This window comes from Chelonia mydas, chromosome 6 (genome assembly GCF_015237465.2).
Source record: "Chelonia mydas isolate rCheMyd1 chromosome 6, rCheMyd1.pri.v2, whole genome shotgun sequence".
In the NCBI taxonomy this organism is placed as follows: domain Eukaryota; kingdom Metazoa; phylum Chordata; order Testudines; family Cheloniidae; genus Chelonia; species Chelonia mydas.
The window spans coordinates 111,244,071-111,271,212 of NC_051246.2; the positions used below are offsets into that span (position 1 = coordinate 111,244,071).

Sequence of the window (27,142 nt, forward strand, 5' to 3'; positions counted from 1 at the left end):
GCAGATAGGAATAATAACACACACCGACCGAGACTGCAGTCACCCGGGGGGTGGGGGCGGGGGGGGGGCTGCTTGTCCCGTCCTTTGACTTTTCTTAAGCAGAAACACCGCACTGGCCTGAGCAATAATCCCCTGCCCCTCCCCCCGCTGCAGCGTCTGAGGAAACGCTTTTTAACGCAGTCGCGAGACGAACGTCGGAGCCTGGAGCTTCGAGGAATTCCTCCCGCCAGCCGCGCGACCGGCCTTGCCCCCCTCCCGCCCAGTGAACTTCAGCTCCCAGGCTGCCCTTGTGAAGGCCGGTTCTGTCCTGGTGCATTATGGAACTTATAGTTTTCCCTCCTGACGTCGCGACGAGCGAGCGGGGCGGTAGGAACTACATTCCCCAGCATGCATGTGGTCCGCGCCGTCGCGGATCTGCCTGCCCAAGGCAAAGCGGGATTTGTCGCCTTTCTCGGCCGCCTTTCTCGTCAGGTGGGGGACCTCAGTGAATGACAGCTCCAGGATGCTCTGGGTCGCAGAGTCGCCCCGTCCCCGTTCAAATGTGCATGCTGGGATTTGTAGTCATGCTCTTCGGCTCTGTCGCCCATCGGGGCTGTGCGGACTACACTTCCCAGGCCGCCCCGCGGCGGGGGCGGGAGGTGATTACAGGGCGGGGTGGTGGGTGCGGCCGGCTCACTAGTACTAGGCGGCGGCTCAGCAGCCGAAGCAGGCTCTGAGTTGTGTCTGGCTGTCTCAGTATGTCGGACGCGGGCGGCGGCGGGGGCCCTGGCGGGGGCGGCGAAGAGGGCGGCCTGGACGTGCCGGGCTCGGCAGTGCAGAATGTGGCCGACGTCTCGGTGCTGCAGAAGCACCTGCGCAAGCTGGTGCCGCTGCTGCTGGAGGACGGCGGCGAGGCCCCGGCCGCGCTAGAGGCGGCGATGGAGGAGAAGGGCGCCCTGGAGCAGATGCGCAAGTTCCTCTCCGACCCGCAGGTGCACACCGTGCTGGTGGAGCGCTCCACGCTCAAGGGTGAGAGCCGGGCCGGGCGCCGAGCCGCTGCGGTGGGGAGAGCCGGGCGGCGAGGTGGGGGTCGGGGGGAGCCTCCCTCCGCTGCAGATGGCAGCTGACAAGATGGCGGCAGCCGCCGCTTTGTGCGCTGCGGTGACTGTTCTTCCCCCACTTCGTGTGACTGGGCTGGGCGGGCCTGTGGCCTCCCCCCCACGTATACGCACCACAGACACACACGGAGTGAGGGGTGGGTCTGTGATCCTCCTATATCCGCAACCCGTCCCCCACATGCACAGTGTGGTGCACCCTGTAACCCCCTATTGGAAGAAGGGAGACCGCCCCATCAACAGTTCCCTAACTGATTCCCCCCTAGGGGTGGAACTGGCTTCCCCTGTAACCTCCTGTATTGGAATAGAGAGAAGAGATGCTGTAACCCACCCAGTAACACTCCTGTCCATTCCCACAGGGAGGGACTGTACCATAGCCTTGGTCCTGAAAGCTAACTCAAAACTTATATAGAGGGGCTACTAACGTGTCTATGCTGTGAGAAGAAAAAATAGCCAGAAACTGGTGCTTCAGTTTTAAATTATGGAGCTCAAGAAATCAACATTGGTCTTTGAAAAAAGACATATGTGGACACTGCCTTAGAAGAGCTGTGGCTGAAATCAAAGTCAAGATGATAAAACGTTCCCATGAGCTATGCATTTATTGTTTTGTCAAGTTGCTATCTTGGCTTTGCAGCACTGGAGTGCTTGGAAGCCTTGAACTTGGACCTCCTTCACAACAGCATCTGACTTTATTGCTGTGTTGGCCACATGTCCCCCCCCCCCCCCCCCCAAAAAGCTCTTTATAAACTGAGATGTAGATGCTGGCTCAAAGGTCTTATGTAGGTAAATATAACAGCCGTTGTACCTTAACATAGACTTCCCTGTTGGTACCTGACTTGAAAAGATAAGGGCATGATGTTAGGCTTTTTCCTTGGTCAATTTGAGAAGTATCAAAGGATCATTAGTTTCTATGTGGCTAGTTCACAGATGCAGGCAGAAGGAATCTCCCAATAATTTCATTTGAAGGAGTGTACCTGCCACAGTGTTACAAAGTACTGCAGTGCAGTAAAAACAGTGGTTATGAGCTAGTGCTGTTGAAGGACTTGGATTGTGATTTTATGGCCTAGCCCTAGAGGCAAGAATGCTTAGCAACCGAGATATATTAACACCAGTCATATTCAGTTAAAATGGAATCATTATTTCAAAACCTGGCTTGTGTACTTTTCTATGTTAGGTATTTACATTGTGTTTCTGCCTTCCCCTTTGTACAGCAACTAGTAACTTTTTTATGGGTGAATTGCTGCTTGACAGTTAGTTAGGTGATCTGGTATGTCTAGCCCCTGATCAAAGCTGTTTTGCAATAGTTTGGGTGGAGAAGTGGGGTGAGAGTGGGAAGTCAAAGTCCTTAAACACACACACAAAATAAGCCAATTGTGCTCTAACTCCAGTTGCCCCATCTATGAGACACCTAGTATGTCTACACTGTAATGAAATCTGCAGCACAGTCCCAGAGCCCAAGTCATTTGGCTTGGGCTGCTGGACTAAAAATAGCAATGTAAATGTTCATCTCCGGGAGGAGACCGGACTCTGGAACCCATGCCCTGCACAAAGCCTGTGCTCTAATGTCTACACTGCAATTTTTAGCCCCCTCAGCCCAAGCCCCACAAGTCTGAATCAGCTGATGGGCACCATCCACAGCTGCTCAGTGAGTTATTTTATTGCAGTGTAGATGTACCCCTGGTGCACTTGGTCCCCAGTCTACCCCAGCATGTTCAAATATTGCAGGCACAGACTATTTTTACTGTACACATCATCTTACGTCTAAGAGAGAGTGCTCTGAGAGCAGTCTGAGAACATTTTGGTATTACTCATTCCTTTCTGTGATGGATACATTTCCTCACTCCTGATAGGATAAATCTTTTTTGAGGATATTGCTCTACCTAAACGTCACCCAACAAATGTGCCTTGGGCCAAATGTCAAAATTGTTTGGCCCTGCTCACCCTACCTCCATCCCCTAAAAAAACAAATCTCTAACAGGTCTTCAGCAGGATTAGTTTTTCTTCACTAGCAGAAGAATCCCTTTAAGGAGGGTCAGAGGACTCAAATGGCAAGCTGTTCCTCTGGAGCTTTTTTAAATAATTGGAGCTTGATCCATCTGATCTTTCACTTCAGGCTTGCAACAAGTCATGTTGTGCATCTGGGTGTTTGTGTGCATAAGTATTTTGTGATAGCATTTGTGTTGTAAACACCAAAAGTGAAATATTTTTTTGAGTTGGGATAGCATTTCTCTGAAATATATGGAGTGTCTGGATCAGGAATAGGTTTGATCTTTTGGGGTCTGCAAAGGACTGTTGTTCCCTTCAGGTATGTCTGTACTGTAATTTAGACACCTGCGCCTGGCCTGTGCCAGCTGACTGTGGGTAAGGGGCTACTTAGACATTCGGGCTCCAGCCTGTGATGTGGGAGGGTCCCAGAGCTCAGTCTGCCCAAGCCTGTCTGCACCACAATTAACAGCCCCTTCAGTCAGGTACAGGGAGCTTTGGTGATTAATTGTAGTGTAGGCATACCCTCAGATGCTTTCTTTGTATAGAGGAACCATACAAAGGTGCATCTCTATATGGGGAGAGAAGTTTTGCTAAAATTCTTAAATCTTGTTTTAAACACTTCATCAAAAAGGAATCTGTTCTACACTAATAGCCTAACTTTTAAAATACCACATTCTAGAAAAGGTTTTGTTAATATTTTTAAAACTGACCTACGTGACTTTTATGGACACTCTTGGTCAGCTTCAGCCACTAAAAATTAATAGCCTGACCACTCATATGTTGAATTTTTAAAAAGATTAAAAGATTCTGAAAAAGTGTGCTGGAAATATAGTACTGATAAGCTCACTAGAGCTATGATTCCTGTCAGCATCACCTGGGGTAATAGAACTTACTTCTGGAAATATGCTGCTGGATTATCAGAGCCTTTACACAACTAATACAGCAGGAAGGAGGTTGAATACCTTTAAGTGCAATGCGTAGAGTTCTAGCTCTCATGCTTTGTTACGAAGTTAAAAGGTTAAGTGTTGACTTTTCTACTCTGACTTGAAAATGTAAAGCACCCAGTGCTGACTACTATCAACTCTCAGAAGAGCCAGACTTCAGATCACGAAGATTCACCAGTTAATCTTATCAAACATAAATTGTGTGCTGTTAAGTGGTTGGTTTCATCTGGACATCAGGGGCATCTACCACAATGGGCTACTACTAGTCCATGGGCTTTAGGTGCTACAGTAATACGAAATAAAACTCTGGTACTTTATCTTTTGGAGGCATTGGGAGAACAGGAGAGTAATGCTCCTGTTCTTTCTCTGACTTGGGCGTGTCTTCCTCAGATGGAGACAGCTTTGTGCTGCATTGCAGTGGTTTCACTGCGGAAGTGCCAGCATGCACAGCGATTACATCACCTTGTGACTCACTAGCTAAATTAGGGAAACAGTCATTTTCTCTTACGTGTTGTACTTTTAATCTCCTCCTTTTTGTTGGTATAATTTGAAGTCTTTGAAAAATATCAAGGCAAGTTATGAAAAGGAATAAAACTGATGATCTTGTGGCATGTTCTTGCTGGTCTTTAAGCATACTGAAATGATAACTTTGTGTAGTTTTAAAAAGCCATAACTCAGGCTTTGTATTGTGGGGAAACCGCAAATCTATCTCTTGAAATCAGCATGTAAGGAATTGGCTTATAATTTTGCTTTCGCTACAGCAATTCATACAGGAGGCAGCCTAGAAAAAGGGGGAGCAGTAGTGGTCCTGAAGTAACTAATCGCTTGTAACAAAGCCATAAAAACCTCTGTCTTGAGGAGTCATGCGTTTCTGGGTTCTAAGTCATGGTTTAGTGCAAATGAAAATATATTTTGGTATGTTCTGTCCAATTCTGCTGACAAATGAAAACATTCTTGGTATCATTTCAATTTAGTTGCCTTGGAAATGCTGATTAAAAAATCAGACTGATCGTACAATTCTCAAGCTAAGTAACAAGGCTTCATCAGTTTTCATCCTATCTGGTTATTATAGGTAGTATCTCAAACCCCTAAAAATATAACTTGAGCTGTATGGCACACAGTACTGTGTAAAGTTTCAAACCTAGATGAGAGGTGGGTACAAATGAGCTCCTGCATGAGTAGGTGTGAGGTAGATGGGGTGGAAAGGGGTGGGTTCATAGGCTTTTAAGTGTGTTAGAGGTTTTTAATATATCACTCTGTTTGCAGAGGATGTGGGTGATGAAGGAGAAGAGGAAAAAGAGTTCATATCCTATAGCATTAATACTGACATTCATTATGGGCTAAAGTCAAACAGGTGAGTGCAATCTGATATACACCTCCTAATCTTGTGTAATAGTAGAGCTACTGTAATTTACTGTATTCTGGAATTAAATGTCTTATGGTTAACTAACTTTTTTCTTTGCTCTGCAGTTTGGCATTCATTAAGCGTACACCAGTGATCGATGCTGACAAACCAGTGTCCTCCCAACTGAGAGTGCTTACTCTTAGTGAAGATTCTCCTTACGAAACATTACATTCGTTCATTAGCAATGCTGTTGCTCCCTTTTTTAAGTCCTATATCAGAGAGTCTGGCAAAGCAGACAGGTAATTCTGTTAAATGCAAATAATAAATTGTCAGTACTAATGAAAAATGGATCAAAAAGAATGTGGGGTGAGGTAAATAGGACTTGAAACAATTTTAATAGGAAAATGATCTTGAAGCTAGGCTATTGCTTATGAGATTGTCACAAATTGGTGCTGCTTGTTGGGGATGTAGTTCAAGTTACATAAATTACATGCACTTGTGTTCATATATGCCTGTTGGTCTCGCTTTTCATTTGGTAACGTTTTTTCCCCCCAGGGATGGTGATAAAATGGCTCCATCAGTTGAGAAGAAAATTGCAGAACTTGAAATGGGACTGCTGCACTTGCAGCAGAATATTGAAATTCCAGAGATCAGTTTGCCAATTCATCCAATTATTACTAATGTTGCCAAGCAATGTTATGAGCATGGAGAAAAGCCAAAGGTTACTGACTTCGGTGACAAGGTTGAGGACCCAACTTTTCTCAACCAGCTACAGTCTGGAGTTAATCGATGGATTAGAGAAATACAGAAGGTAAAATTGCAGAACCAAATGTCAGACTACACGGTAGAAACTCCTGTGTCATTCTTTAAGGGTGTGAAAGCCTCCTCTTTTGCTGTTGGCCCCTTAACCGTGTAGTAAAATCTTACTCCATGCGGAAACTCTAAACACAGGGCCACATTTTCAGCCAGCGTAAACTGAGCTACTCCAGTGTGCAGTTGAGAACCTGGCTGATGTTCTTTGCCTTCAAGTAAGTTGTTACTAATAAAACACTGGCTAATTTTGTGTCTTACCATTGAGGTAGTAAAAAATGACTGGGTGTAAGTGTCCGTGCTGGCGCAGTGAGGGTGATGTGCAGATGCCCTGAACTGACATCCCTAATAAATGTACTTAGGCATGAATTAATCAGTTTTATGCCCAACCCAGCTGCTCTGTAGGCCTCCTCTGGGGTACTTAGTAAGGCCTTCACTTTCCAGCAAGGCCCCTTCTGGCAGTCCCCTCCTTTCTGGGGAAAAGCAGTAGGGCTTCTAGCATCTCTACTCGAGCTGTGTCTGTGCTATGGTGTGTTTCGCTTCTCCTCCCCTTCTGTTACAGGAGTAATGATGCACCACTCCTCCTCCAAAGGAGCCACTGACTCCCTTGCTTGAGTTGGCTCACTTCTCTGGGCATAATATCTATCTTCCAAAGGGGAGTGGTGGTGAAGTTGTTTTCAAGAACAAGAAGTTTTCAAGTTGTGGTGAAGATAAATTTTGAAGAGGCTGCTGTACAGTGACAATTAGTTAACTTGAAATATCTGTGTCAAGTCTCTTGAATTTTTAGTGCTAGAAATAATTTGTGGTTGGATGCTATAATTGAGACAACCATAAGCAAAGCTGGCTGCTCTATCCTTAATGTATTGCAAACTTATATCTTAAGATTTCATACCACTCGCTGCAACACACAGGCATAATCTAAATAACGATGAAATATTGGCTTTTTGCTTTCTCATGACCAAATTCTCAGTGTTCCTGCATGGGTACACTGAGGCAAAGGATGAGGCCACAGCTTCCTTCTTTCATTTTATTGCCAGCTCCTGCAGTCATTGGATTCTGGGACTGATTTAGTACACCCAGCAGGTTCCCAACGAGCATGGCTTATGTTGGGGCTGTAGTCAGTGCCCTTCTGCATAACTCACGGTGACTAAAACTAAATGGAGATAGGGTACCAACTACACTTGTTTTTTAAAGCAACCACAACTCCTATGTCTAAATGAGTTCAGTCTACCCCAGGTAGATACGGGGTCACTTCCACTTGGCGTCAACAGCAACAGCTTTGCACCTTCTCCAATGAACCTCCAGAAGCCTAAAGAAATATGTTTGCTCACCTGTGAAAACACTTTAATTTGGCTCTTCTTTTACCCTAGGAACATTTTTTAACTTACACCTTTTGTGTACAGCTACTGCATGCAACGTTCACTATTACAGTTGTTGGTGAATTGCTTGCAGTGGGCTCATGTAGACTAGAACTTTCCATTTTGGCATGTTGAACTATTAAAGTTGTGTGGAAGCAATTAATTGTTTTGGGTAGGTTTGCACTTCTATTAATAAACAGTTACACAATAAAAGCATGTCACTTTCTTCAACATTTCATTTATGTCTTTAAGGTGACCAAACTGGATCGAGATCCTGCGTCAGGCACGGCTTTACAGGAAATTAGTTTCTGGCTGAACTTGGAACGTGCCCTGTACCGCATTCAGGAGAAGCGTGAAAGCCCGGAAGTCCTCCTGACACTAGATATCTTGAAACATGGCAAACGTTTTCATGCTACTGTCAGCTTTGACACGGACACAGGTAAGAAATTACAATGTGCTGTAGCTTCATGAGCAGTTTCTGTGGAAGCTTAGCTCTTGTGATATAGTTACACAAGTTAAACATCAATATCACAATCAAAAAGCTTCACCTTGTAAGAAGTGAAAACTATTGTCTTTAAACTGGCCAGATGGAATTGACACAATGAGGTCAATTAAATTTAACTCTCTTGTATTGTATTTAGGTCTAAAACAGGCACTGGAAACTGTAAATGACTACAATCCACTGATGAAAGACTTTCCTTTGAATGACTTGTTGTCTGCTACTGAACTGGACAAAATAAGACAGGCACTTGTGGCAATATTCACCCACCTGAGAAAAATCAGAAATACGAAGTACCCCATTCAGAGGGCGCTGCGTCTAGTGGAAGCCATTTCAAGAGACCTGAGTTCTCAGCTACTGAAAGTATTGGGAACCAGAAAACTGATGCATGTTGCCTATGAAGAGTTTGAAAAGGTACGTCTAGGATGTCAAATATGGTAATAACTAATGTAACACACTGAATGCAACTATGAGAGCATGTCGTTTGAGAGTCAAACAAGTTTACGTTCTTAAATTTTCAGGTTATGGTTGCATGTTTTGAAGTCTTCCAAACTTGGGATGATGAATATGAGAAATTACAAGTGTTGCTGAGAGATATTGTGAAGAGAAAGAGAGAAGAGAATCTGAAGATGGTGTGGCGTATCAATCCTGCCCACAGGAAACTGCAGGCTCGTCTTGATCAAATGAGGAAGTTCAGGCGCCAGCATGAGCAGCTGAGAGCAGTGATTGTGAGAGTCTTAAGACCTCAGGTAGTGTTCCACTCCTTTCTAATTGGGGTAACTGCCTATACATCTGGTAAAGATATAGCAGTTTCCCATCTCTTGATGAAAGTCTACATGCAGACACAAGCCAGTCATGTTAAAATGTATTAACTCACAAAAGCAAAATTACTTGTGTTCCCCTGCAAACAGCCGACTAAAGGAACCACAGGTGCAAAACATAACCAATAGAATTTGGGTAGAACTCTTAGAGGCTTTCTAAATCCACCATGGAAAGGAATATACAATCACTCTCATAGCTGTGAGCTCCTCTGATGGATCTGAAGCAAGTTAAACAGTTACTTCAAAGTTTTGATATCTGTGACATAGCGGTAAAGACCCATTTTCAGCTACATTAGAAATGTACCAGTACCAATTCAATCTGTAACTGATCACTTTTTTGTATTCATGCAAACAGCAATGTTTTTTCTCTGTATAATCTCTCTTCAAAAAGAAAAAGAATCTGGGGATTTATTTTCAGGCCTTGAGGGCATGTTTTTAAATTGTCTTTAGTTTTCCAAAAGGAGCAGTCGTATTCAATTATTCAGTGTTTATACCCTGACAATAGTGAAAGATATGTAATCATTTTTCAGTTTGCTTACAGACATTAATGAGAAGAATGGTGTTACATTCTTCCACGTTTTCTTAATAATAAGGCTAAAGTGTCCATACTTAAATCCATGAATAAAAGCACTCTAATGCTGGCTTGTTTTTCCATGTGATTGGAAAAAATGGATCCTGCATACAATAACTTGCTTTAAGTTTGGATCGCTTGATTTTGAATCTGGCAAATAACTACAGCACAAGTTTGAAGTGGAGAATCTCTCATTATTGCTAAACAGCGTGCAGCAGAAGATATACTTTCCTCGTCTCATTTGCAGATTAATACCCTACAGAAACCAAATTAGCACCCTTAGGTTCCAAAGGGTTTAGTCAACTGTAAGTACAGTGCAAAAAGTAATTGCATGTGTCTTTTTACAGTGTGTACATAAAATGCTTCACTCTGAACATGTGTGTGACAAAGAAACGGTTAGATCAGTGAGTCTTTACTAAACTCTGTGACTTTATGCAGGTCACTGCTGTTGCCCAGCAGAATCAAGGAGATGTACCTGAACCCCAGGATATGAAGGTAGCAGAAGTCCTTTTTGATGCTGCGGACGCTAATGCTATTGAAGAAGTGAATCTTGCTTATGAGAATGTTAAAGAAGTAGATGGCTTAGATGTTTCCAAAGAAGGTACAGAAGCCTGGGAGGCAGCAATGAAACGGTATGATGAAAGAATTGATAGGGTTGAAACAAGAATAACTGCTCGTCTACGAGACCAGCTTGGCACAGCAAAGAATGCAAATGAAATGTTCAGGATCTTCTCCAGATTCAATGCTTTGTTTGTCAGACCTCACATTCGGGGTGCTATTCGTGAATATCAAACACAACTGATCCAGCGTGTAAAAGATGATATTGAGTCTCTTCATGACAAATTCAAGGTACAATACCCACAAAGTCAGGCTTGCAAAATGAGTCATGTTCGCGACTTGCCTCCTGTGTCTGGGTCTATAATCTGGGCCAAACAGATTGATCGACAGCTCACAGCCTACATGAAGCGTGTTGAAGATGTGCTTGGCAAAGGTTGGGAGAACCATGTGGAGGGCCAGAAGCTGAAGCAGGATGGAGACAGCTTCCGTATGAAGCTCAACACTCAAGAAATATTTGATGATTGGGCAAGGAAGGTTCAGCAGCGCAACCTTGGTGTGTGTGGCCGTATCTTCACTATTGAAAGCACTCGTGTTAGAGGCCGAACTGGAAATGTCCTGAAACTAAAGGTCAACTTTCTCCCAGAAATAATTACACTCTCAAAAGAAGTCCGCAACCTTAAGTGGTTTGGATTTCGTGTTCCACTTGCAATTGTCAACAAAGCTCACCAAGCAAACCAGCTCTATCCTTTTGCTATTTCTCTGATTGAAAGTGTCCGTACGTATGAACGGACCTGTGAGAAGGTGGAAGAGCGTAACACTATTTCTCTGCTGGTAGCCGGTCTAAAGAAGGAAGTGCAGGCTTTGATTGGAGAAGGTATTGCCCTGGTGTGGGAGTCATACAAACTTGACCCCTATGTACAACGCCTAGCAGAGACTGTCTTCAGCTTCCAAGAAAAGGTTTGTTCTACTGATTATGTTCTTTTTTCCCAAGGGAGACTCTGCACATATCGGTGGCAGTTGAGTTTATCAGCAACAAAATATTTTAGTTTTGGATTGTGTACTATTCAGGACAACCGGTGTCTTCCTCTTGGAAAATAATCTTACTGTATGCAACTATTGCTTAGATTCCACAATGTCTTATAGTACTGAAGGAGTCGCTGAATAGAAAAACAATTGACAAGATGTATGCTCTCAGATTATTACCTGGCAGTGTGGCAAATGTTCTCTTTGGGGGGTGGTAGAGAAACCATATCTTATAAAAAATGCTAATTTCGTGAAGTAGCTACTGAACCTTTTTAGTTAGCGATTATAACATGAACACGTGTTTGTATTAATGCTTTATATTCTAGTATAGCATCAGCTACCTTTTAAAAACCTGCATGCATGTTTCTCAGTACCTCCCTTTTAGATTAAGGGAATTAGCCAAATTTTTGTGCTAATTTAGTCAAATTCTGACTTCTCCATTATTAGGCAAGTTCCCAGAGTCTTCAGTAAGTTTCAGTGAATGAAAATATGACTCTCCCCCTTGCAAGAATGGATGTAGCTCTTTTTGTGAGAGGGATGTTTTATCACTTCCCTCAACATGGCAGACTGCTATCAGCAAAGTACTAAAATTTAAATGTTCCCTTAGGTGGATGATCTGCTCATTATTGAAGAAAAAATAGACCTGGAAGTTCGATCCTTGGAAACCTGCATGTATGATCATAAGACTTTTTCAGAAATCTTGAACAGAGTTCAAAAAGCTGTGGATGACTTGAATCTTCATTCATATTCTAATCTGCCTATCTGGGTCAATAAGTTGGATATGGAGGTAGGTCTTTCACTCAAAGTGAACGTAGCCTTCAAAGGTGTTAGGTGGCAAAGTAATTTGTCACTAACAACGTGGTCTACCACTCTCAAGTGACCTAGAGTGAGAATTTCCAATCTATTTGCCAGTTGCTTGAATATCTCTACCAAATGCCATTTAGGACATCTGGCAGGCTCTTAGGCAGACAGATAAAAGTGCTTTGCTCCCAATGACTGGAATTAATGGATTCCAGGGGAGACTTGCTAGTTCTTTAGCTGACAGGATAATAGCTAAAGGCTTAATAGATGGTTGAATATGCGTTGACCTGAATTTAATGGGTTAGTTTAATGGCTCGCCACTGATCGCATCCAACCAGAATATTTATAGATTCTTATCCAATTCAGACTACAGAGTTCAAGAACTCAGTGAGTTCTATAACAGGAGAGGATTCTCGGGGTGCTTGACAAGAAAAAGTACACTGAGGACAATACCAAATTGATAAAACCTTCCTTGAAATGCAATGAAACTTATAACTGCAAAACAGTAAAAGAATGCCAAAACTCCTGGTGGTAACATTTCTATTAGAAGTACCTTAACCTAACATACTCTCACCCCTTCTTGAGGACACAGTAATAGGAGGTGAAGGACCATCCTCACTCCTGGCATGTCCGATTACGCGATGGTGCTGGCTTCCCCAATGGTTAGGAATGTTGAGTAGTTATACTATACTGCACAAGCTGAGCTGATAGCATGATCGTCTATATAGTATAGGAGAACTGAATGAAATGAATGAATGAATCAAAGGAAGAGTTTTAGAATAGAGTCGACCAGTGATGAGCTGCCAAAATCTTAACAACCGGTTCCCTATAAAAAGTTCTGATTTAAGGGATGTGCCCCAGTATGTATTTTTTGTACCAACAGGGTTATCATATGTCCATATTTTCCCAGCCAGCGACTTAAGAACCAAAAACCCTGACCTGTCTGGGAAAATACAGATGTATTTTAACCCTGCCTAAAGTTCTTTTTTAAAAAGATGGGCCTGAACTAGAAATGAGCTCTGTTTCACATGTGTGGGTCCCCACCACTCCCTGGGGGTGTGCTAGGGTGACCAGATGTCCCGATTTTATAGGGACAGTCCCGATTTTTGGGGTCTTCTTCTTATATAGGCTCCTATTCTCCCCCCCCCCCCCCACCTTTCCTGATTTTTCACACTTGCTGTCTGGTCACCCTAGGGTGTGCACATGTGTGGGTCCTAGCTGCTCCATGCCCCCCTCCCTGAAGCAGGTGTGCAGGGTTACTGCCCTGGGAACTGCAGGGCACCAATGGACGTGGGGCCAGCTGCAGACGGGGCATGGGGCAGGGCTAGCTGGAGACAGGGGGTGCAGGGCTGGCTGCGGGCACGGCAGGGGGTGTGGCAGGGGCTGGCTGCTGGCAGGAGGTGTGGGGGTGGCTGGAGACAGGGGCTGGCTGCAGGCAGGGTGGTGGGTACTCATGGGGAGAGCAGCTCGGAGCAGCCTGAGCAGCAGGACGCGGCCCACCAGGCAGCAGCGGGAGCCCCAGGGCCGGGGGTCGGGGCAGCAGCAGCAGCAGGGCTTGTGCCCAGGGCCAGGCGGCAGCCCACGTGGCTCCCGCAGCACAGTACCCCTGGCGGCCGGAAGAGGAATTACATCACTTCCCGGCCGGAGCCCATCAAAGCCTCAGTGCCGCCTGCAGGGAAGCGGGTTAACAACCAATTCTAAAACAGCTTGAAAATTTAACAGCCGGTTTGCGGGAACCGTCTCCAGCTCACCACTGGAGTCGACTCCCGAAGAGCTCTCTTACAAGGTATTTTATAGGATCCTAACCTATGTAATTTAGGCCCAACCTACTATGCCCAAATCTTATTTCCGAACCCTAAGAATTTTATGGGTACCCTTCTCCTATAGGTTAGTGGATTATGACACTTATTTTCTAAATATATTAAGGATTATCTCATTCCCAAAACTGCCAACCTCGGCTCTTTTGATGACCTCCAAGTTGTGGTGTACCCTGCAGTTACCAACCAGTTGTAGAAGCCGGATAAATCTGTGATGTGATGTGGATAGTTCCTCCCTTTGGTTCCCCAAAGTTCAGGGACCATTCTTATCTTTGCCAAAGGTTGCCAACTTCTGTGCTGACATATTTATACTTGATTATACTTTTTGCTATGTAGCAGATCTTACCGGATCTTACAGACCGGTAGGCTTCTTGCATTTCAGCAAAACTTATTATTAGGAAACACATGCCTCAACGTATCCTAAATTCCAAAGAATTAATACTGATAAAATAAAATGGATTAATTTCAGAAAAAGAAACCTATTAATTGATACTGCTGGCTGGATTAATAAAATATAATAGCTAGCAAAATAATCCTGTGTGCTACATATGGCAGGGTAAGGACAGGTTCTCCAATGTGCGTGAACATCAGCACCTTAATACGGGCAATAATAATCCTAATGCTAAGGTGAAGTCTCTTACTTAGGATAACATGGCAGTAAATCTGACATTTAGATCCCCTCCTAAAACATGGATTTTTTTAAATACTCTAAACAGTAGTCTAGCATGTTGACTTAAACTTCCTTTGCTTTAAAAGTGTTCATTTAATTTTAAAAAAAACCCCACTCCTGTTCTAAAGTGTAAGGCTGAATTTCCATCCTTGAGGAGTCCTGCTGTATCTGAAAGTTTCAGGGATTTCTTGACAATGCGGGAATCTTTTGGAGAGAACACATGATATAAGCATCTTTGTATGTGTTTTCAATATGGCTTCTTCCTCCCTCAGATTGAACGAATACTAGGAGTTCGTCTACAGGCTGGGCTGAGAACTTGGACCCAAGTTCTTCTTGGACAAGCTGATGATAAAGCAGAAGTTGACATGGATACAGATGCACCTCAAGTCAGTCACAAGCCTGGTGGGGAGCCAAAGATCAAAGTAAGTTACATTTGACTGTTACTCATTATGCTTTTTGCTAAAATAAGACCGTACAGAACCTTGAGTAGAAATAAAAATACATTATATAGCAATATGTACTATCAGAGTAAGTTCTTCAAGTCATGGTCCTGATTTGTATTCCTCTGGGGGTTATATGCATGCGCCATGCGTGAACAGCTGGAGATTTTGAAAGTAGTAGGGTCTCTTGGTCCACACATACGCCCTTGCTTCGCTGAAGTCAAGGGAACCTTTGGTAGCGAGGCAGTCCCCCTTTCTACATTAGACTTTCGTCCTTCAGGCCATGTTCCCGCCCATTTCCCTATGGCTCCTGCGGATCCCCCAGTTTTGAGGGCACCGCCATTCGAACTGGGCTTTGATTTTTTGGCATTGGAGGACTTGGATGGAGTGCAGGATCTGCCCCTCCCATAACCAATATGACTACCCTAAGATTCCGCAGACTCAATGGCAGTACCCTCCCTTTCCACAGCAACGGAACCATTGGTACCCTGCTCTTTGGGGCCCTCCACAGCAACGGATCTGCCTGGTTGGCCATCCTGGGCATTGTGGTGTCAGTATCTGCCTTTGTAACCTTCCCACTATGCTCGAGAGGAGTTCCCCCACCTCGCATCTTTGATGGTTATAGAGTAGGTATTCTGAACTAGTGTTGGAAGATGCTCTTCTTAGTCCAACTCTGACAGTACTGCTGGAACCAGAGCAGTTCCCTTCATCATCTCCAGATGCTGTAGTGTCTTCATCTCCCTCTTCGCGCCTGGATGACTACCATCAGTTCCAAGAACAGGCAGAGACAGAGCAGGCCCGGCAGCAATGCTGGTGCTCTCCCCCAGCAGATAATGAGGGCAAGCGACTGGACATTTTGTGTCAGAAGATATTCTTTTCTGCCAGCCTCCAGTTTCACATCTCCAATTACTTGGCTCTGTTCGCTAAATACGACTTTCTTACCTACGGCAAGTAGGTAGGACTTCTCAGACAAACTTCCCCAGCAGGATCAAGCCTGCTTCAAGGCTATCCTACAGGAGGGGAAACTAGTTGAAGGGCAATGCTCCAGGCCTCTGTGGATGTGGCAGACAGTACTTCGCTCACTATGGCTTCAGGGATCTTCAGGTGGAGGGAGTCATGGCTGCATTCATCAGGTTTCCCAAGGGAAGTAAAGAACACCATAGAGGACTTCCCTTTCAATGGGTCTCATTTCTTGAGTCAGAAGACAGATGATTCCCTCCACTCCCTCAAAGACTCCAGAGCCGCTCTGCGATCACTGGGTATCTATGCACCAGCAACCAAGTGCAAGTCTTACTCTGCCTAGAAGTGGACTCTCTCTCCTGCAAAGGGAGTGATAGGTCATAGAAACAGGTTCTATCAGGGTGCAGGGTTCTAGTCCACCTATTTTCTAGTCCCCAAGAGGGGCATGTGGAGGCGAATCTTAGACCTCAATCATCTCAACCACTTCATATGCAAGCCAAAGTTTCATATGGCCACCCTAGCAACCATCGTTCCTTTGTTAGAAAGAGGCATGTGGTTTACAGCTCTCGATATGCAGGATGCTTACTTCCACATGGATATCCATCCTACCCACAGACATTTCCTGAGATTCAAGGTTCTACATTTTGGACTCACCACTGCTTGACAAGTCTTCACCAACGTTTTCTCAGGAGCGGTGGACCACTGCCAAGGGGTCCATATATTCCCTTGATTATTTGATTGTGCTGCTAGCAGCCAAAGGGGAGGGGCATTCCTTGACCTCCATGCTGTTTACACTCCACTCCTCCCTGGTGGTGAGTGTAAACATCAGAAAATCAGTTGGATCCCACACAGTTCCTAGAATTCATTGGGGCCTGTATCAGTGCAATATTAGCACGTGCCCACCTCCCAGAGCCCTGCAAGAGCTGATTTCCACTGCAATTTCCAGTCCTTCTGTTCTGGCCAGGGTTATTTGTACATACATTACTGCCTTAGCTTGTCTCCACTTTCATTGCCTACAGCTGTGCCTCCAAAGGATCTATTTTCCCATGAACTACATCACGGACTTTCTACTGACAGTTCCCCAAGAGCTTCTCTCCTCCCTCTAGTGGTGGACTGATCCAGGTCAGGTCTGAACCGGAACATCATTCCTTCCATCCTCCAAGCATGACGATGATCACAGATGTGTTACTTGTCGGATGGGGTGCCCACATGGGTGAGCGCATGACTCAGGAGTCTTGGACTGCTCAGGAATCCTGGCTGCCCATCAACATCCTAGAACTTTGGGCGATGCGGAGAGCATGTCGCACATTGCTCACATTTAATTCATTCCTGTCATGTTCTCTTCATGTCAGACAACACTATCCCTGTTTACTAACTCAACAAACAAGGGGGCATGAGGTCACCTACGTTTTGTATGGAGGCAGTTCATCTTTGGGATTGGTGCATTGCTCACAAGATCCTGTTGTCAGTAGCATACCTTCCCAGAACTCAAACTAAGTGCCAACTCTCTCAGCAGGAAATTCATGGTGGATCACGAATGGGAGCGCCACAACACCGTGGTCACCAACATTTTTAACCGCTGTGGGATTCTGACCAGGGACCTCTTCATCTCCCACACCAACAGCAAATGCACCTAATATTCCTATGGGAGACTGGGGGGGCTCAGTGACCTTTCCCAAGGTGATGCCCTAGTCCTGTGCAGGTCGGACCAGATCAATTATGCCTTTCCTCCCTAAGAGCTTCTGCCACGTGTCCTACACAAGATCTAATGGGAGAGAATTACACTCACTCTGCCCTGTTGTGGCCTTGCCAGTTCTGGTTTCCTTTCTTCTCCACATGTCAGCATATCCCTCTGCTTCAGTGGCCAGCTTTTCCGGAACTCCTCAAATGACACTGCTGCAGGACCGAGCATCCCAATCCAGAGACTCTTCACATCCGAGCTTGTTTTTTGGATGCATATCTTCACCACAGCAGGAATGTTAATCAGCAGTACAAGACATCCTCTTGAATAGCAGAGAAGAGTCCACAATGCAGTCCTATAGGGACAAGTGGAAGTGTTTCACCTCATGGACCCAACAAGAGGGGTCTTGCTCCTGAAAATGTGGACATCCGTCTTCTTTTGGACTGTCTTCTCTCCCTGAAGACATCAGGCCTCACGCTCAATTCCATCAAGGTGCACGTAACCACTGTCCGTGCCTTTCACCCTCCTGTGGAGGGGCACTCTCTTTACTCACCCTTGACTACCAGATTTTGGAAGGACCTCCAATGGACTTATTCTCCCCTTCAATCCATTGCTTCCCCAATGGGACCTCAACCTTGTCCTCACAGTGTTGACGAAATTGCCCTTTGAACCTCTGGCCGCCACCTCCCTCTCTCTCCTCTCCATGAAGGTCACTTTCCTGGGAGCTATTACTTCTGGGTTGGAGAAGTGAGGGTCATGGTGACGGACCCCTCCCCCTTTACTGTGTTCTATAAGGACAGTGTTTCCCTATGCTTGCACCCCAAGTTTCTGACAAAGGTTGTATCCCATTTTCATCTCAACCAACCCATACACTTACCTGCTTTCTTTCTGAAACCTCACGCCTCCGTGGGGGAACTGTGCCGTCACTCCCTTAATGTCTGCTGCGCCCTGGCTTTCTGCCTTCAGAGGATGAGATGATTCAGGAAGTCTCCCTAGACATTTTCACGATAGCAGAAAGGATTAAAGGGCAAGTGATCTCCATTCAGCAGATTTCTAAGTCGGTTTTGGGGTGCATTACACTATCAGTTATCGGGATTGTCCCCACCCCACTCCATGAGAGTGCAAGCATCGACTATAACTGCGCTTCACGATGTACCAGTTGCGGACATATGTAGGACGGTCAAGTGGACTTCGGTATGTACCTTCTTTTCCCTTTACGCCTTGGCGCAAGACTCTGCGACGGATGCCTCGCTTGGCACGGCAGTGCTCCACTCCATGGTTCCATCATCTTCCTCGCACCCTGCTTGTTGTTAACCCGCAGTGGAATACAGTAGGGACTATCACTCAAAGAAGAAGAGGTTGCAGCCTTTGTCTAAAATGTATTTTGTGTTTATCTTTAGCTGGCCCAGCAGGTTCTTATTTAGCAAAATTGAAACTGCATGTGATGTCTTTCTATGCCTGTAGAATGTTGTACATGAACTGAGGATAACGAACCAGGTGATCTATTTGAATCCACCAATTGAAGAATGCAGATATAAGCTCTATCAAGAAATGTTTTCCTGGAAAATGGTAATACTATCGCTACCCAGAATTCAAAGTCAAAGATACCAGGTAAGCATAATAAGTGTATTTATAAATCTAATAAGATGGCTGTACCTAGAACTGTTTCATTGCAGTTGTATACAGATAATGTAATCTTTAATGGTTATGAAGGAGCAATTTTTGAAAATGAGAACTGGCCATGTATTGTGAACTTGGTATATGCAACTTGTATTTAATTGTGGGTCTTGTCAGGTGGGTGTACACTATGAGTTGTCTGAGGAAGAGAAGTTCTATCGGAACGCCTTAACACGGATGCCTGACGGTCCTGTAGCGCTGGAGGAGTCTTATTCGGCTGTTATGGGCATTGTGACAGAGGTCGAACAGTATGTTAAGGTAGGATATGAATTCTGATTTTCAGTTTGAAATTGTAGAATAACGCATTTGTTGGATTTAGAAGAGCTCTTCTATATCTTTAATCAAAGGTAACGCCTGTTTGTTCAAAGCTAACTCCTGTTACCTGTTTATTATAATCCCCATTAATTCAGTTATGTAAATAAGGAAAGTATCTACATTCTGAAAATTCACTGTTACATGGAGTTTTTTTTTTTAACATACTTATTAATAGGTATGGCTGCAGTACCAGTGCTTATGGGATATGCAAGCTGAAAACATATACAACCGTCTTGGAGAAGATTTAAATAAGTGGCAAGCCCTCTTAGTTCAGATAAGGAAGGCTAGAGGAACCTTTGACAATGCAGAAACCAGGAAGGAATTTGGACCTGTTATCATAGACTATGGGAAGGTAAGAACTTGAAACTTTCACGCATCTTGTAAAAGTAACCTGCAGAAATAAACTTCAGAATGGGCTTATAGAGGATAAAACGAGACTTCATAATTAATAGTAATACTCGGTAAACTTCCTTGATTGCAGGTACAATCTAAGGTGAACTTGAAATATGACTCTTGGCATAAGGAAGTACTCAGTAAATTTGGCCAAATGCTAGGTCAGAACATGACAGAGTTCCATTCACAAATTTCTAAGGTAAGAATAGTCCAAACAATGATTCCTTATTACAAAATCAACTGACTACATCCACCTTTAAAATACTGGGTTTTTTCCCTCTAACAGTCCCGTCAAGAGTTGGAGCAGCATTCTGTGGACACTGCGAGCACATCAGATGCAGTGACCTTCATCACATATGTACAATCCCTGAAACGTAAAATCAAGCAGTTTGAGAAACAAGTTGAGGTAAGTTGTCACTTTCTTACTAACATCTTGTTTCTGGAAATCCGTAAAAGCTTTTCTACAGGGAGGGGACAATTGATCATGACCAGTCTAAGCCTGCTAAGAGAAACCCTGCCTCTAATTTCCTGTCCTAGTAACTCTTCTAGATAAACACTTTCAAACCACGATTCTATAGTGAGCCTTACTGAGTTACTTTATACTTCTGAGGGTTCTTTAGGCTGATTTATTGCTGATTTCTCTTTAGACTTCTGGCTATCTGAATTTCGAATTGAACTTTAGAAATTCAAGTAGGTTACTTTCTAACAATGTTTGTGTGGACTGTAGCTTTACCGCAATGGTCAGCGCTTGCTGGAGAAACAGAGGTTCCAGTTCCCTTCCTCCTGGTTATACATTGACAACATTGAAGGAGAATGGGGTGCTTTCAATGACATAATGCGTCGCAAAGATTCTGCCATTCAGCAACAAGTAGCAAACTTGCAAATGAAGATAGTTCAAGAGGATCGAGCAGTGGAGAGCCGTACAACTGACCTGCTGACTGACTGGGAGAAAACAAAGCCTGTGACAGTGAGTTTTTTCAGGTCTCTTTGCTGAACTCACGATAGAAAGTTTGCATTCTGTAACAAACAGGTTGTTCGGTAAACCCTGAAATAGACAGGGGGGCATAGTTGTTACCTTTACAGATTTTGATGCAGAAATATGAATCCTCTCTAGGTGGTTTCCTAGTGACTTGGCAGAAAGTGTAGCTTGCTTTTGCTCTTGGTTTAAAATTCCAGCACTTTCCCTGACTTGCATTTTACAACAGAAACACCTCTGTTGTAACTTGATTATTTACAAATTTAACTAGCAATAAGGAGTGTGCACATCATAGAGCATTTGGTGAGAGGAAGAATCTTGTTGAGCCTGTGTCCTAAAGTAAAAGTTACTAGTGTCCGCTAAAACATCTCTCTTGCCAAGATGATTCTTTAGATGCTTACCCAGGCAAGGGATCAGTAACTCGTATACCCAGAATTAAAGGTCTGCCAGGAAAACTGTAAATTCCTTAAAGCAGAAGAGATGGCTTAGTGTCTGATGCTAATATATATATAATGATAGATACTATATTATATTATATGTTAATTAGTGTAGTTTCTGCACAGATTTGAAGTGCTAAACCCTAACTCTTAACATCTGTGCCATGTTGTCCTTCATGTGGTTCTTTCTAGGGAAACTTGCGTCCTGAGGAAGCTCTTCAAGCACTTACCATTTATGAAGGGAAATTTGGTAGGTTGAAAGATGATCGTGAGAAATGTGCAAAGGCCAAAGAAGCTCTTGAGCTAACAGATACAGGACTACTCAGTGGCAGTGAAGAACGTGTGCAGGTACAGACTGTTTTTTAAAAATCCATGAATTTGGTGCTTGTAAATGGGTTCTGGAATATGACTTCCTGTAGGCAGAAGTCCTTCAATTCATTCATAGAGAAGGCATAGCAGTCAATGGTTCTCCCTTCATGCTGCCCTGTCACTGTGCCCTAACCTTAACTGGGATGGTCCAGCCTTAGGAGTGAGTAACTCAGTCTCAATACCCATTCAGCCCTTGGCTTTTCCACTAAGACTGCAACCACAGATGTTTGAGGGCAGCTTTATAAGCTGTAGAAATCTGGCCATTAAACTAAGGGCTTGTCTACGTGACAAGTAGCTTCTAAGTCAGCAGTTCTCAAACTTTGGCAACCCGAGAACCACCATTTTGATTGAAAAAAATTTCAGGGACCGCCAACCCCCCGGCTCAGGCCCTGCCCCCACTCCACCCCTGCCCCCTCCATTTCCCCCTTCCCTCTGTCACTTGTTCTCCCCCACCCTCACTCACTTTCACCAGGCTGGGGCAGAGGGTTGGGGTGCAGGGGGGGTGCAGGCTCTGGGAGGGAGTTTGGGTGCAGGAGGGGTTACAGGATGTGGGCTCTGGGATGGGGTGTGGGTGCAGGTTCTGGGCTGGGGCAAGAGGTTGGGGTGCAGGAGGGGCTGAGGGGTGCAGGTTCTGTCTAGGTGGTGCTTACCTCGTGTGGCTCCCAAAAGCAATCAGCATATCTCTCTTTTAGCAGCTCCTAGGCAGGAGGGCCAGGGGGTTTCTATGCGCGGCCCCTACCTGCAGGCACCATCCCCTCAGCTCCCATAGGCAGCAGTTCCTGGCAAATGGGAGCTTCAGAGTCGGTGCTCAGGGCCGACGCAACACATGGAGACCCCCCTCTTCCTCTTCTACTCCCCAACGCCCCCCCCTCCGGGGCCGCGGGGAGCGGCACGGAGCCAGGGGAGGCAGAGAGTCTGCCTTAGCCCCGCTGTGCCTCCAGACTCTTAGTGCCTAAAATCTCCCCAGTTTAGCTTCAGTAGCCTCCAGGGAATAATGCTGTTCCCCCGCGTGCAGGTGCCTGGAGGGATGGGGAGAAGTTGAGTTGATCAGTGGGGCCCATGGACACTTGGGGACCCCCAGGGTCCACAGCCCCCAGTTTGAGAAATGCTGTTCTAAGTCATATTATGCTAGTCCATACTTCAGGACCTGCACTGCACTGTAGCAGCATCCACATGAGATGTTACTGCAAGGCAAGTTTGATATACTGTAGGCGATCACTCTTGCGTGCTGTGCAGTAACTTGCTATGTAGACAAGTCCTAACTTAAGCTATTGAGCAGCCAACATATAGTAACTCCTTTTGGGCCACCAGAGATGTGCTAGGCAAGCTAGGGTCAAGTCTCTGTCCAATTACCTGTACCCTGACCAAGTTTCTATCCCAATGATTTGTTTAAGAAGTTCTGTCTAACTTAGGACAGATATTTACCATCTTTTTCTATATAACTGACCAAAGTTTGATGTATCCCTTTGTACTGTAGGTAGCTTTAGAAGAGTTACAAGACCTCAAAGGAGTTTGGTCTGAGCTTTCCAAGGTCTGGGACCAGATTGATCAGATGAAGGAACAGCCATGGGTTTCAGTACAGCCTCGCAAGGTACCTTTTTTTATTCAGTATATAGAAAGCTTAACTACAACTATACTATTCGCCTTTTGGCCTTCAAGGTAAAAATACATTTAAATGCTCTAACAACTTGAAAATGAGCCAGAATATATGGCATGGTGCTTATGTACCTGGGTCTTTTTGGCATATGAAAAATAGAATTCATAACTGAGAATGCAGCCTCTATCTTAATCTAACTTGCAGCACTGCACGGCAGAAATAACTTTTCCTCTTAACTGAAGCTTCAACAGGGTAAGGCTTACAAAACAAAACTTGAAAAATTGTCAGGATTGCAGAAACTGCACAACCTTAAATATATTTAATTATAGGCTACGTCTTCAGGGGACAAGAACTGATGCTCTGTTTCTTGAAATTAAGTTGATCTAAATTAGCACTTTTCTCAAACACTTGTCCAGCTTCACTGATGAAAAGCTATTGCCCAGCTGATGCTTCTTGGATACATAAACCTGAAACGAGGCTTCTACCTCTTATCTGCAAGGAAGAATGTCACAATTTCATGACCACTGTGATCTAGTATAAAATTACTTGATGCTGTGCTACTCCAATGATCAAGGGATAGACAAAACTAGTATTGCGCCAACAGTCGTGAATTAATCTTAAAGCAGTACTGTTGACTCCACATAATCTGCTGAGGTGGAATATATTAACAAAAGCATGGAGAATCTGTTGGAATGATGAGGTTTTGAGGGACAATTGAATGTTTTCATTCATCTAGTATATGGTTTGCCTGCCTTGTATACAGCTATATTTAGTATTAGCAAAATTAAATATATGCATCATAGGAAAGTATGATCAATATTATGTAAGGGTGATTCTCCCATTCTTAAAGAACGGTTGAATAAAAGTGTTAAGATGACAAACTGTAAGTAAAACGGATAACTGTAAGTAAAACGGAAAACTGATATCCAGTTTACTAGAGTGATTGTGTTTATCATAATGTTGCTGGTAGATGAATTCTTTCATGGCTTCTGTATTGACAGCTTCGACAAAATTTGGACGGCTTACTGAATCAGTTGAAAAACTTCCCTGCTCGTTTGCGGCAGTATGCCTCCTATGAATATGTTCAGAGACTTCTGAAGGGTTACATGAAGGTAAGCTGTACATAATTTTTTAATTAGTTATCAAGGGTAAGTGCATCCATTAACTTAATATGTGCTGTCTCGCGTTCTAGATAAACATGCTGGTGATTGAACTGAAATCTGAGGCTCTTAAAGATCGTCACTGGAAGCAGCTGATGAAGAGGCTTCACGTTAACTGGGTTGTCTCTGAACTAACCCTGGGACAGATCTGGGATGTTGACTTGCAGAAGAATGAAGCAATTGTCAAAGATGTACTTCTTGTGGCTCAGGGAGAGATGGCTTTGGAAGAGTTCTTGAAACAGGCTAGTATCTATCATTATATATACTAGACCTGTTGTGCAGGAGAGGTTTTAGAGGTGTAAGTTAATTTGCTGACAGCTATGTAACACGTTGGATTTTAGATACCCAGGATGGTGAAAGTGAAATGCTTTAGATCTTCACTATATATTGTTAGTTCTCAGTAACTGAGTAAATTTTAAACACACAAACTGACACAACATGAAACCCCATAGGTTTAGGGGTTTTATTAAAAGCTTTGGAAGTTTACTGAAGGTACTGTAACTTAAACTTAAAGATAAGTCAAGTAAAATATATAGCTAGTACGTTACTATTATAAAACTTCGAAGTAGAAGACTGGAAACTTCCTTCTGTAATTTCATGTTATGAGTTGCAATACCTTTAACTCTGACCCACAAGACATAATTATGAAATCTCCCACCATATGATTCTCAGCAATCCAAGGCCTGCAGATTCATGTGCTCTGTAAAAAGATAAGAATCAAGCTCATGTAGCTACATTTCTACACTACAGAATGAAATAAATGTAATAGAATTAAAATTACTATCAGGAGTTCATAATCTGACTTCTTTTTTTCTTAAAGATAAGAGAAGTGTGGAACACTTATGAACTGGATTTGGTTAACTATCAGAACAAATGTCGTTTGATTCGTGGTTGGGATGATCTCTTCAATAAGGTCAAGGAGCACATTAACAGTGTGTCTGCCATGAAGTTATCACCGTACTACAAGGTATAATGTAAAATTACTTTATTTTTCTTTTCAATTATCTTTGTCTCCCTCCTTGTTTTCGTATTCTTTTCCTAGTGTACATTTGTTCAGCTGGCACCTTGTGTGCCAAGTTTGGCAAATTGCTAGGTGTATAAGTGGATTATACCTTTTTATAGCTTTAACCAAACTTACAAAATTATTTCCAATTCAGTTCTTAAACTAGCTTGATTAGTGTTACTTGTCCAACTTCTTAAAATCATACTGACTAGTAGCTGCAGTGTGGGGTTTTTTTTTTTTTAAGGTAAACTGAATGTTAATGGTTTTTGTAACATTTAGGTGTTTGAAGAAGATGCCCTTAGCTGGGAAGACAAATTGAATCGCATCATGGCACTCTTTGATGTCTGGATAGATGTCCAAAGGCGATGGGTCTACCTGGAGGGTATCTTTACTGGTAGTGCTGATATTAAGCACTTATTGCCTGTTGAAACCCAGAGGTTCCAAAGGTATACTTACTTTGGATTTGTGTGAAATTCTGAGTTACAGTTCAGGGCAAGCTGCACCATTGACTTTGTTCCTCTGCCTGCCCTTTGCATGAGCATCCCTTTCAAGTGATAGGTCTGCACTTCTCTCAGTGAATCCTGTGATTTGCCCCCACTTTTTTTGTTCTAGTGACCCAGAGCAAAATAGTCCTGTTCACCAACTGTGTTCTCAACAGGTCTATCTGGGTTTTGGCCCCTGCTGCAGACTTTGGAAGCCTATGACCGGTATGAGTGCAGTGACAGAACAGCTTGTTCATATAGACAGTTTTCTTTTGCACATAAGAAAAGGGTTAAAACAATAAAAGAGCTGTAAACCTATGACCTCGACCTTTTGACTTTCCTTGCAAATTTAGGTAGCCCCTCTTGTCCCACCTATCATCTAGCATTGGGCTAGGCAGGTAGATTTCACCCTTGCAGTCTCTGCCTATGTCCAATCTTCAGTTGATGTCTCCCACCCTGAGCTAACAAGCAGTCTCTTATCCGTTTCAGAGTCTTTGACCAGGTCCAGGACAGACATATGCACCACGCCAGAGTCAGAGGTAGACTTCAGTGGTGAATTTACTGTATGGCGCATTTGAGCGCCAGCAATTGAGTTAGTCATTGTCTGGTTCTTGGGTACTGTGTGGAGTGCTCCATCTAGAATTAATCTTTAATGTAGCATAAAGCCAGCCACCCCATAACTTTCACGCAATATTAATAAAATTAATAGATATCACCCTTTTTTACGCTCAGTAACTGAACTTGTACTATTGTATCCTTCGTTTAAAGTATGCTTAATATTTTTCTCACTCTCACTTACAGCATCAGTACTGAGTTTCTGGCACTTATGAAAAAGGTATCCAAATCTCCCCTTGTGATGGATGTTCTTAACATCCAAGGTGTACAAAGGTCACTGGAGAGATTAGCAGACTTGCTTGGAAAGATCCAGAAAGCATTGGGAGAATACCTGGAGAGGGAGAGATCCTCCTTTCCTCGGTAGGGAATTTCATCTCCTCAACCAATTGTGCTGGAATAAACTCTAATAGGAATTGTGTTTGGTTGCATGGTAGTGCCTAAGTACTTCCTTTTATTGTGTTCTGCTAGCAACCTTCTGGTGTATACGAAGATATCAAAACATGAATGCTTTGGAATCATAAAAAATAAATAAAGGTTGAACAATTTAGCCATTTTATGGTCCCATTTCCTGGGAAGTGATAAACTTCATTTTCTTTGTGTGGGTCACTTGTGATTAGTAACTTAAATGGCTTAATTTGAATATAAATATTGCTTAATAGGCTGTTTCACCTGGTACTGAATAATGAAATTCTCAAATTAGTTTTGTTTTCATTTAAGCTTAATGAACCCTTAAGAATCTA

General features: G+C 43.7%; 1 protein-coding gene across 1 annotated transcript in view; it reads left to right on the plus strand.

Moving 5' to 3' along the window:
• Positions 1-639: 639 nt before the first annotated feature.
• Positions 640-27,142, plus strand: part of LOC102945558 (cytoplasmic dynein 1 heavy chain 1) — a 69,907-nt gene continuing 43,404 nt past the window's right edge. Inside the window, exons 1-23 of the mRNA XM_037900960.2 lie at positions 640-1,008; positions 5,291-5,378; positions 5,495-5,668; positions 5,925-6,180; positions 7,790-7,976; positions 8,179-8,450; positions 8,558-8,785; positions 9,867-10,943; positions 11,617-11,796; positions 14,570-14,719; positions 18,843-18,989; positions 19,173-19,313; positions 19,546-19,722; positions 19,852-19,962; positions 20,050-20,169; positions 20,491-20,730; positions 21,369-21,524; positions 23,023-23,136; positions 24,144-24,254; positions 24,335-24,544; positions 25,123-25,269; positions 25,585-25,751; positions 26,589-26,762. Coding sequence (XP_037756888.1) covers positions 738-1,008; positions 5,291-5,378; positions 5,495-5,668; positions 5,925-6,180; positions 7,790-7,976; positions 8,179-8,450; positions 8,558-8,785; positions 9,867-10,943; positions 11,617-11,796; positions 14,570-14,719; positions 18,843-18,989; positions 19,173-19,313; positions 19,546-19,722; positions 19,852-19,962; positions 20,050-20,169; positions 20,491-20,730; positions 21,369-21,524; positions 23,023-23,136; positions 24,144-24,254; positions 24,335-24,544; positions 25,123-25,269; positions 25,585-25,751; positions 26,589-26,762 — 4,898 coding nt within the window. The 5' untranslated portion in view covers positions 640-737. The remainder of the gene's footprint in view (positions 1,009-5,290; positions 5,379-5,494; positions 5,669-5,924; positions 6,181-7,789; positions 7,977-8,178; positions 8,451-8,557; positions 8,786-9,866; positions 10,944-11,616; positions 11,797-14,569; positions 14,720-18,842; positions 18,990-19,172; positions 19,314-19,545; positions 19,723-19,851; positions 19,963-20,049; positions 20,170-20,490; positions 20,731-21,368; positions 21,525-23,022; positions 23,137-24,143; positions 24,255-24,334; positions 24,545-25,122; positions 25,270-25,584; positions 25,752-26,588; positions 26,763-27,142) is intronic.